We start from the raw sequence: 13865 nt of genomic DNA, 5'->3' as shown, positions 1-13865 counted from the left end.
TCACAAACTGTCTTAATGTTCCAGTGGGCATAATCACAAAATGTAATTTATTTCAAAAGCATAGGGGAACATTTACATTTGAACAAGGTGACTAACAGGTGTCTTGGAAAGGAAAAAAGAAACCCATGGCACGAAGTTTTCATTCACATTTTGGGAGCAAAAATAACCTAAGTTTGACACTGTCGCCCGAGAAGGGAAAGGGGAACACCGAGTGGTAAGGGAAGAAACAGCTCAGAAAGGAAGGTCGCTCCCGCTCTGCTGGAGTTTACAAGCAGGCCTGAAACAACAGCAGGGGAAACCACCCGTTCACATCTGTGCAGCTGCAGGCCCCGCAGTCCCAGTAGTTTCCGTACTTGAAATGACTCCCAGGCCGCTTGCTGCTCTCTCTGAGGTCCAGACAAGGTGGTCCATTTTCAGATGACCTCAGATTCCTCGGGAGCTTGGGCTCGGCTCGCCGTCGCTGGGCCGTGGAGAGGTCATTGCGCCCGCTCCACAGCCAAGCTGACCAGCTGCTTGCTCGCTCGTGCCGGTCTCACCTTTTCCCCATAAGCACGCGCAGTGACTGTAGCACAGGGGCTTCGCCTTTGCCCGTGTAGAAATGAAGGTTGCAAAGACACTCGCAGGGGAATAAAAAACGGTTCCTCAAAAAACACACCAGACTCCCAGAAATGCTGTGCAGGCACCTGATCTGACTAGCAAACCTGGGAGGGAAGATTTCACAGGTTCGAAGACAAATGCAGAGCCCGGGATCTGCGATCAGACAGGCCCAGGACGCTGAGCACTCCACAAACCTCCACCTGTTGGTTTAGCCTATAGATTCTACGGGCTAACTTGCACAATAATTTTGATTAATAGCATTCTCCAAAGTGGCAAAAGCAAACAGCACCCCTTACTTACAGGCCCTATGTTATCGAGTCCCTTTTCCTGGGAAGCCCTGCCCGGAGCCAGCCTCCTCCCTCCTATTCTCACTGTGTATCTCCTCCAGCTTCAATGTCCTTGTTCCACACCCCTGCCCCTCCCCCAGTTCTCCCTTCAGGAGCCCAGAGGCGCTGAGGTAGAGTGCCCAGGAGTGTGGAGCCTCTTGGTCGTCTCCCCTGGATGGAAGTGCAGAGTCCCAGGCAGGGAGCAGCCTGAGGATTTGAGATGGAAAGTCTCCTCCCCTTCCAGCTGTCCTACGCGTGAGGCTCCAGCCCTCTTTCCTCTGGGCCCTCTCTTTCCATTCCTGCGCTATGTTAGCAGCTGAGTTCTCCCTGTGGGCCAGCACCGCATCGGGCCTGAAGGTACAGTGCAAGCCGTCCTCCCCAGGGCCGTGTCTCAGTGTGCATGGGCTCTGGCCAGCGACAGCCATATACACCTGAAGCCACCAAGAGACCTGCCCTTGCTGAATAGGGCCAGTGGCAGGAGATGCAGACTTGGGGGACCAAGACAAAGTTCTCCCCTTAGGTGCTCCCACACAGCATGGAGCCGCCTCCCACTCTCACCTCCTACCCTCCTCGTCCGCTCCGTGGATCCTCCTGCCGCCTTCCCCTCACACAGCTGAGCAGCCTCGGGAGTGTTCCCAGGAAGAAATCACAGTTTATTCCCAGCCAGCCTCCTAGAATGGATGGCTTTTGGAGCGGAGATGTTGCTGGGAGGTAAGGAGGTGTGGCCAGCTGTGTGGTTCATCTGCTTTTTGGTGATAGCCAGTGGGGTCTCAGAGGCCATTTCTGGATCACCACTGCTGGGTGTAATTGGTTGACTAAGAAGAGGGAGAGCGGAAACAAAACAAGGTAGTTAGCAGTTTCTGGCCCCGCCGGCTTCTGAACATCGTGTTCAGCCTTTGAGGTCAGAAGACTCAAAGGGAAATAAATTAGCAGCCCAGTCCCACCCACCAGCTCATTCTCTCATCCTTGGCACTGTGTCACGGAACCCTTGACAGAGCTTGCAGCTCCTTGCATTCTGCTTAAGGCTGGCCGTCCTGGGCTGGCACTGTGGAGCAGTGGGCGCTCCCCATAGCAGAGTGCCTACTCAGAGACTCGAATCCCAGTTTCCTGGCTTCTGCCTGGCCCAGTCTAAGCTGTATCAGCCATTTACAGAGTTAACTGGTGAACAGTTCTGTCTCTCTGTCACTCTGCCGTTCAAATAAACGAGTTTTTAAAAAGACACTCCTGGGGCCAGTGCTGTAGCGCAGTGGGTTAATCCTCCGCCTGCAGCACCGGCATCCCATATGGGCATCAGTTCTAGTGCCGGCTGCTCCTCTTCCTATCCAGCTCTCTGCTGTGGCCTGGGAAAGCAGAAGATGGCCCAGACGCTTGGACATCTGCACCCATGTGGGAGGCCCAGAGGAGGCTCCTGGCTCCTGGTTTTGGATTGGTGCAGCTCCAGCTGTTGTGGCCAATTGGGGAGTGAACCAGTGGATGGAAGACCTCTCTCTCCACCTCTCCCTCTCATTGTCTGTAACTCTCTCAAATAAATAAATAAAATAGTTAAAAAATAATAAAAAGAAAAGAAAAAAACAAGGCACACTCCTGGCTCTGATGGCCTGTGATGAGTGAGACTCTACACCAAGTGCATTGGAGGCCGCCTCCTCTTATCGCCAGATTCAGCCTCGTGCCACCTGCCGAGGAGGTGGTGTTAGTTCATCATATGGAAGCGTAGCTGAGGCACAGTGCTTACATCACACTCTCGGGGGACCGCGATGCTAACACAGTCTCAGGTCTTCCCTTCCTTCTGCTCCGGCTGCCTCTACCCCAGCCAGCGCTTACAGCGACCCTTCATTTGTTTCTTCAGTGCCTGTCTTTCCAAATCCATTGCCAGCCCCTCCAACTAAGCTCAGCACTCAGTGACAGGCCCTGTCCTAACTACAATTCCAGCCCCCTCCGGGACTCCTGCTAAGTCTCTGGCCTTCCACACACGCACGCACTCAGCACAGTCTCTGCCTTTCACTCGCTCGCTCGCCCGCTCTCGCTCTCTCACCGTGAGTCGCGAATACTCATTGTATTTGGGAGGTCTGCATTGGCATGGGTTTGCAAGACCTGTTGACAAAACAAAGTACGTTACTCCTCTAACAGTTTCCCAGGATAAGAACACAGCGGGGCTGGATCTGAACCATACGTCTGTGGGCCTGGGGATGGGATGGGCTTGGCAGGCAGAGGCTGGTGCCTGGCTGCAGCAAGGTACAGGCTGAGCCCACCCTGAAGATCCTCAACTAGGAAGCCATGCTGCAGGTCCCTGTCTCACACTTCACAAGCTTGCTACAACTGGTGATAAGCTAAACTCACACGCCACCCTCTGGCCACCCCCACCTTCCCTGTTACTCCTCTTGGAAGAGGACTGCTGTCTTGGCCACCCTCTGCACGAGCGAGCAGGCTCTTCTGCAGCCCTCGGCTAGCACAAACTATCCAAAGAGAGTGGCAACCAAGGCCATGGTCGTGAGGAGTCTGGTTGGCTTTGTGATTAACAAGCTGCTTGGGACATCTGTGTCCCATATCAGAGTGCCCGGGGTTCAAGTCTCAGCTCTGCTTCTGTTTCCAACTTTCCCTGCTAACGCACACCCTGGGAGGCAGTAGTGATGGCTCAAGCAGTTGGGTCCCTGCCACCCATGTGGGAGACCTGGATTGAGTTCCCACCTTCAGCCTGGCCCAGCCTCCGCTATTACAGGCTTTTGGGGAGTGAACCAGCTGGGAACTCTATCTCTGTCTCTTTGCTTGCAAAGAAGTGAAAATACAAAGATTGAGGATGTTGGGGAGGGTCTTAGAGGGAGTGTAGGGGACCCTGGACTACAGAAGCAGAGCTCTCCTCGCCGCCTTCCCCTCCTGGGCCCTTCCCCAGAGCCTGGAGGGGTTTCCAGCCCTGCCCCCGCACCCCCATCTGTCGGGGTCCTGCAGTGGAACTGACCTGGATGGGCCCCCGTGGAAGCAAGCTGGCCTGGTCTTTGGGCATCCTTTTGGAGCTGCTGCTTGAGGGCACACTGAGTGACAGGGTCTTGGGCGTCTGGCTGTGGCGGCGGCTGCGGCGGCGGCAGCTGCTCGGGTGGCTGTGCTGGCGGCTGCGGGGGTGACTTGGACTGCGACGGAGCCACGGGTTGTGATTGTGCTGGTGGTGGCTGCGGCTTCTTGGACTCCTGGTGTGGCTGGGGCTTTTTCTCAGGTTGACAACGTTCCTTCTCTTGGAGTTTCTTCTGTTCCTGGCAAGAGGGCACAAGCAAGTGGCACCCTCCCCACTCCCTCCCTCCTCCCCGCCAGTTACCTGCTGCCAGAGAGAAACTTCAGGGAGAGATGATGGGAGGGGGGGCACAGTTCCCTGTGTCAGAGCTGAAGCTGGGGCCCAGGCTGTCTCCTCTCACCCTGCACGACCCCCGAGAATGGTTCCTGCGGGGGGCCGTGCCCTTGGCACAGTCCCTTCCTAGGAAGTAGCACTGTCTCCTGGGGGTGGGAGCATCTGCCTCTAGTGCAGGAGCTGAGTACTGAGGGCAGTTTTCAGTGCTAGCAAGTAAACAGGGGCCACTTGGAAATGCTTTGAAGCAGTCTGGCCCAGAGCCCCGCACTGGGGAGCAGGGTAGCTTTTGAAGCCGGCATCCTGTATTAGAGCCACAATTCACAGTCCAGCTGCTGCACTTCTGATCCAGCTCCCTGCTCATGTGTCTGGGACGGCAGGGAATGATGGCACAAGTGCCTGGGCCTTGCACCTACATTGGAGACCCAAATGGAACTCTTGGCTCTCAGCTTGCGGCCATTTGGGGAATGAACTAGCTGATGAAAGATCTCGATCTCTCTCTCTCTCTCTCTCTCTCCCCCCTCTCTGTCATTCTATCTTCCAAATTAAATAAATAAATCTTTTTCAAAAAGTCCTGTCCAATGAAAACTTAATGTGTGCCACATATATGATTTGAAATTTTCTGGTAACCACATACAAACAGAAGAAACAAGTAAAGCTAATATTTTATCTAATATATCCAAAACATGTGATTAACTTTAAAATACTTTCTGTTCTTTGTCTTCAAAAACCAGCATATATCTTAGGCTTAACAGCACATCTTCATTTGGACACTATTTTTTTTTTTTAAGATTTATTTATTTATTTGAAGGGCAGAAAAGCAGAAAGACAGAGAAACAGAGAGAGAGAGACCTTCCATCTGCTGGTTCACTCCCTAAATGGCCACAATGATAGGGCTGGGCCATACCGAAGCCAGGAGCTTTCTCCTGGTCTCCCACATGGGTGCAGGGGCCCAAGCACTTGGGTCACCTTCTGCTGCCCTCTGAGAGGCATTAACAGGGAGCTGGATCAGAAGTGAAGCAGCCAGGACTTGAACCAGCACCCATAAGGGATGCTGGTGCCCAGGCTGTGGCTTTAACCTGCTGTGCCACAGCGCTGGCCCCTGGACACTAAATTTCCATCAATAATATTTGATCTATTTAGATGTCATAGAATTTGTGGTTGAAAAAGTTTAGATTAACCTTCCCAAGGTGTTCCAAACTTACTTTACAATATTGCAATTTATAAAGTGAACATTTGCTTTTAAATTTAAATTACTAAAAATGTATATAAATGTAAAATTTAGTTCCTCATTCTCATTAGCCACAGTTTAAGGGCTCAACAACATATATGCTGTGTGGCTACCCTATTAGAAAGCAGGCATTTAGGGTGGCGCCACGGCTCACCAGGCTAATCCTCTGCCTGCAGCGCCAGCACTCCGGGTTCTAGTCCTGGTTGGGGCGCCAGTTCTGTCCTGGTTGCTCCTCTTCCAGTCTAGCTCTCTGCTGTGGCCTGGGAAGGCAGTGGAGGATGGCCCAAGTGCTTGGGCCCTGCACCCCATGGGAGACCAGGAGAAGCACCTGGCTCCTGGCTTCAGATTGGCGCAGCACCGGCCGTAGCGGTCATTTAGGGAGTGAACCAGCGGAAGGAAGACCTTTCTCTCTGTCTCTCTCTCACACTGTTAACTCTGCCTGTCAAAACAACAACAACAACAACAACAACAACAACAACAACAACAACAACAAAAAGCTGCCGCCTGCAGCGCCGGCCTCCTATATGGACACCTGGTTTGAGTCCCAGCTGCTCCACTTCTGATCCAGCTCTCTGCTATGGCCTGGGAAAGCAATAGAAGATGGCCCTAGTCCTTGGGCCCCTGCACCCACGTGGGAGACCTGGAAGAAGCTCCTGACTTCGGATAAGCCCAGCTCCAAAAGAAAAGAAAATGGGCATTTAATGCAGTGGTTAAGTCACCACTGGGATGCCCACAACCCATACTAGAGTGCCGGGTTCAAGTCCCAACTCCTCTACTTCTTCTTCTTTCTTTATTTTTAATATTTATTTATTTGAAAGGCAGAGTTACAGAGAGGTAGAGGCAGAGAGGTCTTCCATTCACTGATTCACTCCTCAGATGGCCACAATGGACAGAGCTGCACCAATGGCAGGGAGCTGGATTGGAAATTAAATAGCAGGGACCCGAACCAGTACCCATATGGGATGCTAGCACTGCAGGCGGCGGCTTTACCTGCTACGCCACAGCACCAGCCCTGCTCCTCTACTTCTGATCCAACTTCCTGGAAGACAGCAGGTGATGGTTCAAGTCTTGTGTCCCTGCCATTCGTGTGAGAGACCTGGATTAATGCAGGCCCCATCCAAGCTTTGGCCTGTCTCAGCCCTGGCTGTTGTGGGCATTTGGGGAATGAAGCTGTTTCTTCATAATATGTCTGGGAAAGCAGCAGAAGGTGGCCTAAGTACTTGGGTCCCTGCCACCCGCATGGGAACCCCTGATTTCTAATTTTTAAAAAAAATTTTAAAAGAAAATTCCTAGGCCTAGTAAAGTTGCAGCCTCGTAGAACATAAAGTGAGCCAGGTGGAACAGGTGTGCACACAGAGTTCATCCAAGGAAACTCCAAGTACCATCATCTTCCTCTTACCCCCAGCAGAGAGCAGGAAGCTTCCTAGGGAACCTGTCTTCCTCTCTGCTCCTTTCCTACCCCAGGGCAGGATGGGCCTGACCCCTCTCATGCACCTGCTCTTCCTGCTGCTGCTGCTGCTGCGCCATCAGCCACCTCCTGCGGTCCAAAGCCATCTGTCGGCGCCGGGCCTCCCAGTGGTAGGCACTGCCCATGATGGTGGAATGGTGGAAGGTCCCGGGCACAGGGTGGGGGCAGGCAGAGCCTGGGGCGCTGCCACTGCCCCCACTACCTCTGTCACCTTGCACCCCATCCCCAGTGGCTGTAACCAGAACCACCTCACAATGTGGCCACTGTCAGGGCAACTGGGCAGGTCCCTGCCTTGTTGGGGGAGGGAAGGTAGCCTGGAAGTCTGCCCTGGGCCTTTGTCTCCAGAGTCCTGAGCTCTCCGAAGCCCCCAGGACAGTAGAACCTGCTCTCTGTTCTGGTTTCTTTCCCTACTCTTCCCAGGAGGCTCTGCTGACCCTCCCTCTCCCCCACGGGTGCTGCAACCACCTGGAAGAAGAGCAACCGGGACTAGAACCTGAACCCATACGGGATTGCCAGCGCTGCAGGCAGAAGATTAACCAAGTGAGCCACAGCACCAGCCCCAATTAATAAACGATTTTTAAAAATATATTAATATATTGGCCGGCGCCGCGGCTCACTAGGCTAATCCTCCGCCTAGCGGCGCCGGCACACCGGGTTCTAGTCCCGGTCGGGGCGCCGGATTCTGTCCCGGTTGCCCCTCTTCCAGGCCAGCCCTCTGCTGTGGTCAGGGAGTGCAGTGGAGGATGGCCCAGGTGCTTGGGCCCTGCACCCCATGGGAGACCAGGAAAAGCACCTGGCTCCTGGCTCCTGCCATCGGATCAGCGTGGTGCGCCGGCCGCGGCGGCCATTGGAGGGTGAACCAACGGCAAAGGAAGACCTTTCTCTCTGTCTCTCTCTCTCTCTCTCACTGTCCACTCTGCCTGTCAAAAAAAAATATTAATATATTCACCCAACCCAAAATTTTTTAAAATGCATGACTTGATTCTCTTGATTGATAAGACACATTGCTTTAAAGTTTTTTTTTTTTTAAGATTTATTTATTTGAAAGTCAGAGTTACACAGAGAAAGGAGAGGCAGAGAGAGAGAGAGAGAGAGAGAGAGAGGTCTTCCATCTGATGGTTCACTCCCCAAAGAGCTGCGCCGATCCAAAGCCAGGAGCCTCTTCTGGGTCTCACACCCGGGTGCAGGGGCCCAAAGACTTAGCCATCTTCTACTGCTTTCCCAGGTCATAGCAGAGAGCCGGATCAGAAGAGGAGCAGCCGGTTCTTGAATCAGTGCCCATATGGGATGCCGGTGCTTCAGAGCAGGGCGTTAACCCACTGCGCCACAGCGCAGGCCCCTAAAGTATTATTATCTTGGGTCCGGCAAGTGGCATGGCCAATAAAGCTGCCGCCTGTAATGCTGGCATCCCATATGGGAGCTAATTCTTGTCCCAGGTGCTCCACTTCCAATCCAGCTTCTTGCTAATGACCCAGTGGAAAATGGCCCGAGTGCTCGGATCCCTGCAAACATGTGGGAGACCTGGATAAAGCTCCTGGCATTGGTCTGGCCCAGCCCTGGCTGATGTGGCCATCAGGGAGTGAACCAAGGGATAAAAGGTCCGTCTCTCTCTCTCTCCTGTCTCCTCTGTAACTCTTTTAAATAACTAAATGAGTAAACTCTAAGAAAAGTACTACTTATTCCTGAAGGGTTCCGAGGGCGCGTCCTTAAATTCGGCCCTGCAGGACTCGCCTCCGCCTGGCCCAGGCCCCGGGTGATGACTACAGGAGCCCGGACCCCACGGCACAGGGGAGGCGCTCAGCCCAGGGCGCAGCTCGGTCCGACCCGCCCCGGGCGCTCGAACTTCCCGTCCCGCAGGGCAAACGCGCCCGAGTTCCCACGTCGCGCAAGGCTAGCTCTTTGCCTCCCCAGACCGAGTGAAAGAAAGAGGAGCTCCCCACGGAGGGAAGGGAAGCCTGCCCCCCCCCAACCGGCTCCCCGCACAGCCGCGCCCCCAGCACGGCCGCACCCCTGCACAACTTCCGTCCCCCGCACGGCCGCACCCCTGCACGGACGCCGCCCCCGCACGGCCGCGCCCCCGCACAACTCCCGTCCCCCGCACAGCCGCGTCACTCCGCACGGCCGCCATCCTCTGCACCGCCGCTGTCCCCCGCACAGCCGCGTCCCCACCCCTCGCGCCGGCCAGCCCCCAGCCCCCAGCCCCCAGCTCTGTCTTTTGGCTCGCGCGCCACCAAACCGCGACGCGGTCGGAGGCAGAGCCGGGCGGCGGCGGCAGAGCTGGGCCCTCTCGCGGTAGCCACGCCTCCTCGCGTCAGGGGCGGAGCATGCAAATGACTGCGGCTGGTCAGCCCGGGAATGCCGGGAGAAGCGGGGCTGTGACTTTTCTCGTAAAAAATAGGAAGAGTAGGAAGTGTGCCCAGGCGCCTAAGGAAACCCAAGAAGACTGTCAGGGACGCGAAGGAAAAGGGGCGCGCCGTGGGGGGGGGGGGGCTGGGGCGGTCGCCGCGAGCTGAAGGTGCGTGAGGGGAGGCCTGCAGGAGCGCGGGGGGGGCGGTCAGGTATCGCTTCTCGGCCTTTTGGCTAAGATCAAGTGTAGTATCTGTTCTTATCAGTTTAATATCTGATACGTCCTCTATCCGAGGACAATATATTAAATGGATTTTTGGAGCCGGGAGTTGGAATAGGAGCTTGCTCCGTCCACTCCGCGCTTCGACCCGGTATTGCAGTACCTCTGGGCACGGTGCACCCCCTCGGGGGAAATAACGAGGTGACCAAAAACAGAATTCTGTGTGAAGAACTCTATTTCCGCTTTTATTAGAAAACACGGAGAATAAACTGGGTTCCTGTACTTACATAAGGCTTCCTGGAACATGAAACACCCCTAATTCTGTTGCTTCTGGTTGCAACTGTAATCCTAACTTAGCGCTTTGCAAACTTAGGTTGGGGGTTCGGAGATTACTTGGAGTCAAAGTGCTGTAAACGTCCCATTTACCCGTGTCACTCCAGACCCCGCACCACCCGAATTTGAGCACAATCTTAATCCAAGTGGAACTCTAGAGATCCATGTTGAGAAGGGGATTTCATTACACAACAGGCTGCCTCTCCCGTTGAAGGGAGCGTGAGCTCCAGCTGCGACGTTTGGCTATTGAGCAGCCCCAGGAGGAGCTCTATCTAGATCAGAGCAGAGAGGGGGACAAGTCCGAGAAGTTTGGTTCGGTTGGGTTGGGTTGGGTTGGGTTGGGTTGGGTTGGGTTGGGTTTTTTTTTTTTTTTTTTTTTTTATTGGAATGCTTCACGAATTTGCGTGTCATCCTTGCGCAAGGGCCATGTTAATCTTCTCTGTATCGTTCCAATTTTAGTATATGTGATGCCGAAGCGAGCACGGGTTGCTTTTTTTAAGTCAACTATTTTAGGGACAGGATGTGCCTTTAAGCCCAGAGGTGAGGCCTGCACTTAAGACACCTGCATCAGGGCCAATGTCGCACACAGCAGTGTTAAGCCGCCACTGCCCGCATGCCATATCGGATTCAGTCCACACCGCCCCAGCTCCCTTGTAAGGTGCTGTGGCAAGGTGGGTCCCACAGATGGCCCAAGTCCTTGGGACTCTGCCAGCCATGGATGAAGCTCCTGACTCCTGGCTTCAACCTGGCCAGAATGAACCAGCAGATGGAGCACCTCTCTTCTTTCAGATAAATGTTTATGAGATAAGCAAATGCCTGTATCCCATATCAGAGTGCCTGGGTACAATACTCCAGCTCTGGCTCCTGATTCGAGCTTCCTGCTGGTGCAAGACCCCGGGAGGCAGCAGGTGATGCCTCAAAGTAGTTGGGGCCCGGCCGCCTTTGTGGGAGACCAAGATGACCCTCCCAGCTCCACTCCAGCCCAGCACGGCTACTGGCCATTGCAGGCATCTGGGGAGTGACTCAGCAGCGGTTGAAGCCATCACCTGCAGAGCCAGCCTCCCACGTGGGTGCGGTTCCTGAACCAGCAGATGGAAGCAAAAGCGCCTGCTCTCGCTCTCTCCAGCCTACCCGCTCTGTGTGTGCCCACTCCCACTTCTGTCTGCCGGCCAGAAGGGAACAAAGGAAGGGAGGAAGGAAGAAAAACGAAAAGAAAGAGCATTTGGAAGAACAAAGGGAAAAGTGTTATCTCACCAAAAAGCTTCCTTTTCCTTTTCCTATTCTGAAGTACAAAAGCAAACTGCTGGTTGGGAGACCTTTAATGAGGTCTTGCATCCACTGCAAAAGGAAAGAGAGAGAGAGAGAGAGAGAACCAATGATTCTGTGAGGAATCAGCGTGCTAGAAAAAACAAACAGTGCTTGCAGGTGCATTCCAGAAACTGGAAAGCCAGCTACGATTGTCCTCTCTGGTCAGCAGGACTGGGGCTCTAAGTGTATGGTAGCAAACAAAAGGGCAGGATAAGCACAGGCTCCAGACTGACTGGGCTGTGTCCTGATGGATGACACACGAACATCTCGGAGGTCATACTTCGCTGCTTGCATTTCATTGTGCAGTCACGTTGCACAGAATATCCTGCCATCTCCACCTCATGACGAAGCCAAGGCAGGGAACAAGTCTCCCAGGGAGCTGGGCTGCTTCTGAGATACCTGGTATCAGACCAGCAAGCAGATGGGACCTGGCTCAACAGCCCAACCTCCCCTTTGCACTGCTTAAAAGCCTCCGACCTGTAGCCAGCACCGTGCCTTGGAGGGTTAAAGCCTCCACCTGCAGAGCTGGCGTCCAGTGGGTGCCAGTTTGAGTCCCGGCTGCTAATTTCCGATCCGGCTCTCTGCTATGGCCTGGGAAAGCAGTAGAAGATGGCCAAGTCTTTGGGCCCCTGCACCCACGTGGGAGACCCAGAACACGCTCCTGGCTCCTGGCTCCAGATCAGCTGAGCCCTTGTTATTGCAGCCATTGGGGAGTGAACCAGCCGATGAAAGATCTTCACTTCCTTCTATCTTGCCTTTTAAATAAACAAATAAATCGTTGTAATTTAAAAAAAAAAAGCCTCAGATTGTGGTCACTGAGCAGGAAAGGACAGTATTTCTTGAGACCCCAATGTCTGCACTTGTCCTCATCTACCAACAATCTTTTCTTGACAATCAAATACTGTCCTCTAAAAAAGTTATTTATTTATTTTTAAAAGATTTATTTTATTTATTTGAAAGACAGAGTTATATAGAGAGAGGTCTTCCGTCTGCTGGTTCACTCCCCAGATGATCACTAAGGCCGGAGCTGCACCAATCCAAAGCCAGGATCTTCTTCCAGGTCTCCCATGTGGGTGCAGGGGCCCAAGCACTTGGGCCATCTTCTACTGCTTTCCCAGGCCATAGCAGAGAGCTGGATCAGAAGAAGAGCAGCCTGGACTAGGACCGGCACCCATATGGGATGCTGGCACTTCAGGCCAGGGCTTTAACCTGCTACACCACAGCGCTGGCACCTATTCATTTATTTGAAACTCAGAGTGACACACAGAGAGAGATATCTTCCATAAACTGGTTGACTCCCCAGATGGCCACAATGATGGGGGCTGTGCCAGGCCATAGCCAGGAGGTTCTTCTAGCATCCCACGAGGGCGCAGGGGCCAGATCACCTGGGCTGTGTTCCGCTTCTTTCTCAAGCGCATTAGCAGGGAGCTGGATCTGAAGTGGAAGCAGCCTGGCTTGAGCCGGAGCCCAGATGGGACTCCAGTGTCCCAGGTGGCGATTAACCCTCTGCCCCACAGTGCAGGCCCCGCCTTAGTTACATGACTCAGCACCAAGGGCAGGGACCCCGCTGTCTGGTACAGAGGACAGGAAGAGCTTGTTCACAGGGAATAAAGCGGTGGGTTAAGGACGTGCAGAGATGCACAACCTTTCTCAGGGAGAGACACGACCACTACACTGTGCGATACTGCAACACGATGGCTGGGCACGGCTGTGGGAAGCAGGCTTGGCTGGGACTGCTGGCTGCGCCTCAAGTTCCCGTCCCTGCTGCAGTGACTCCGTCCGTGATTTACTGCCCAGAAAGGGGTTCGCAGGCACCGGGAGGAGGGGTCACCAGATGGGCGCACGGGCTAGTGCTGCCCCTTTAAGTGGTGCAGACTGAGGAAGGGGGCTTGTTACTGGAGAATGGCAGGGTTCTTGTCTTCACGCAAGAAAGAATTCAGGTGCGAGACAGAGGGTAGTGGAAAGTAAAATAGCTAAGTTCATTAGGGAAGGGACGTCCATAAGAACGGACGGGCACCTCTGCAGACAGAACCTGAGAGAGTGCCCAGTCGCTCGGACTGGGGGAAGAGCGAGGTTACATGGTTGGGTGGAGAGAACACACCTGGCCAGGCAGGCGGGCGGCTCAGCGTGGAGGCAGAGGGCTGAGCGCGCAGTCCGGTTGAGGCCGGGGGGTTTCAAGGAGATGGGTCTTTGTCTTCACACATCTCCTCCTGAAACAAACGACTTTATGGGTGTAAATATGAGAAACTCCTATCTGAGTTTTCCCCCAGAAGTTATCAGGAGGAGGCCTAGCTGGCGCCACCCTGATTTTAGAGGAAGGGTGAGCAAGATCCCTGGGGGACCGGGATCTAAGCAGGGTAACGGGGGCGATGCGTAGACACGGACGGACAAGTCACAGTGACAGGAACTCAAGGGCGACACCACCATACAGCTCCACGTATTCCCCTCTCATCTCATTCCCAGCACAGGGACACTGAAGCCAACCTGGCTCCCTGATCAAGCGACCCCAGCACCCCAGGTGGGGCGGTGTGGGGCACAAGTTTGGTCAGCTTGAGAGCCTTTGTCTACACCAGGGTGCCTGGGTTCCAGTCCCTGGGGACAGCAGGGTACGCCCCCACGGGGGAACATGTGACATCAAAAAGCAGGCTGTAGAGGTTTTCTCTTTAGCTGTTGCCAGTTTGTGTTGGGCTTGGAAGATGCCCCAG

The 13865-nt window shown here is 54.2% G+C and overlaps 1 protein-coding gene and 2 non-coding genes across 4 annotated transcripts; 1 reads left to right on the top strand and 2 right to left on the bottom strand.

Annotated features, from left to right (window-relative positions):
• Positions 1-18: 18 nt before the first annotated feature.
• Positions 19-7240, bottom strand: CCDC200 (coiled-coil domain containing 200). 2 transcript variants are annotated; one of them, XM_008271552.4, is made up of 4 exons: positions 6980-7240; positions 3877-4165; positions 2956-3014; positions 19-1738 (listed from the first exon to the last, which is right to left on the bottom strand). In XM_008271552.4, the coding sequence occupies exons 1-4, from the start codon at positions 7076-7078 to the stop codon at positions 1712-1714; spliced, it is 474 nt and encodes a 157-aa protein (XP_008269774.1). In that variant the 5' UTR covers positions 7079-7240; the 3' UTR covers positions 19-1711. The 2 variants fall into 2 exon arrangements, with proteins under 2 accessions (XP_008269774.1, XP_069916755.1); XM_070060654.1 differs by having other exon boundaries at positions 3877-4159; positions 6980-7224.
• A 2273-nt stretch (positions 7241-9513) lies between these two features.
• Positions 9514-9704, top strand: LOC127484564 (U2 spliceosomal RNA). The gene has a single exon (XR_007911627.2). It is a non-coding gene; the product is annotated as a U2 spliceosomal RNA (small nuclear RNA).
• Positions 9705-10228: 524 nt separating this feature from the next.
• Positions 10229-10335, bottom strand: LOC127484590 (U6 spliceosomal RNA). Its single transcript, XR_007911642.1, has one exon. It is a non-coding gene; the product is annotated as a U6 spliceosomal RNA (small nuclear RNA).
• Between the last annotated feature and the right edge of the window lie 3530 nt (positions 10336-13865).

The sequence above is a fragment of the Oryctolagus cuniculus genome, chromosome 17, assembly GCF_964237555.1.
Source record: "Oryctolagus cuniculus chromosome 17, mOryCun1.1, whole genome shotgun sequence".
In the NCBI taxonomy this organism is placed as follows: domain Eukaryota; kingdom Metazoa; phylum Chordata; class Mammalia; order Lagomorpha; family Leporidae; genus Oryctolagus; species Oryctolagus cuniculus.
The sequence above is the reverse complement of the archived record's forward strand: the minus strand, read 5'-3'. Positions and strand labels throughout refer to the sequence as shown.

Bases quoted from the DNA above. Each gene is read 5' to 3' on its own strand.
- CCDC200 (XM_008271552.4), bottom strand. From the start codon at position 7,078: ATGGGCAGTGCCTACCACTGGGAGGCCCGGCGCCGACAGATGGCTTTG. The intron at 3,015-3,876 runs GTCAGTTCCACT...TTTTGTCAACAG, and splicing joins TTCCACGGGGGCCCATCCAG to GTCTTGCAAACCCATGCCAA. The intron at 1,739-2,955 runs GTGAGAGAGCGA...CCCTCTTCTTAG, and splicing joins ATGAGTATTCGCGACTCACG to TCAACCAATTACACCCAGCA.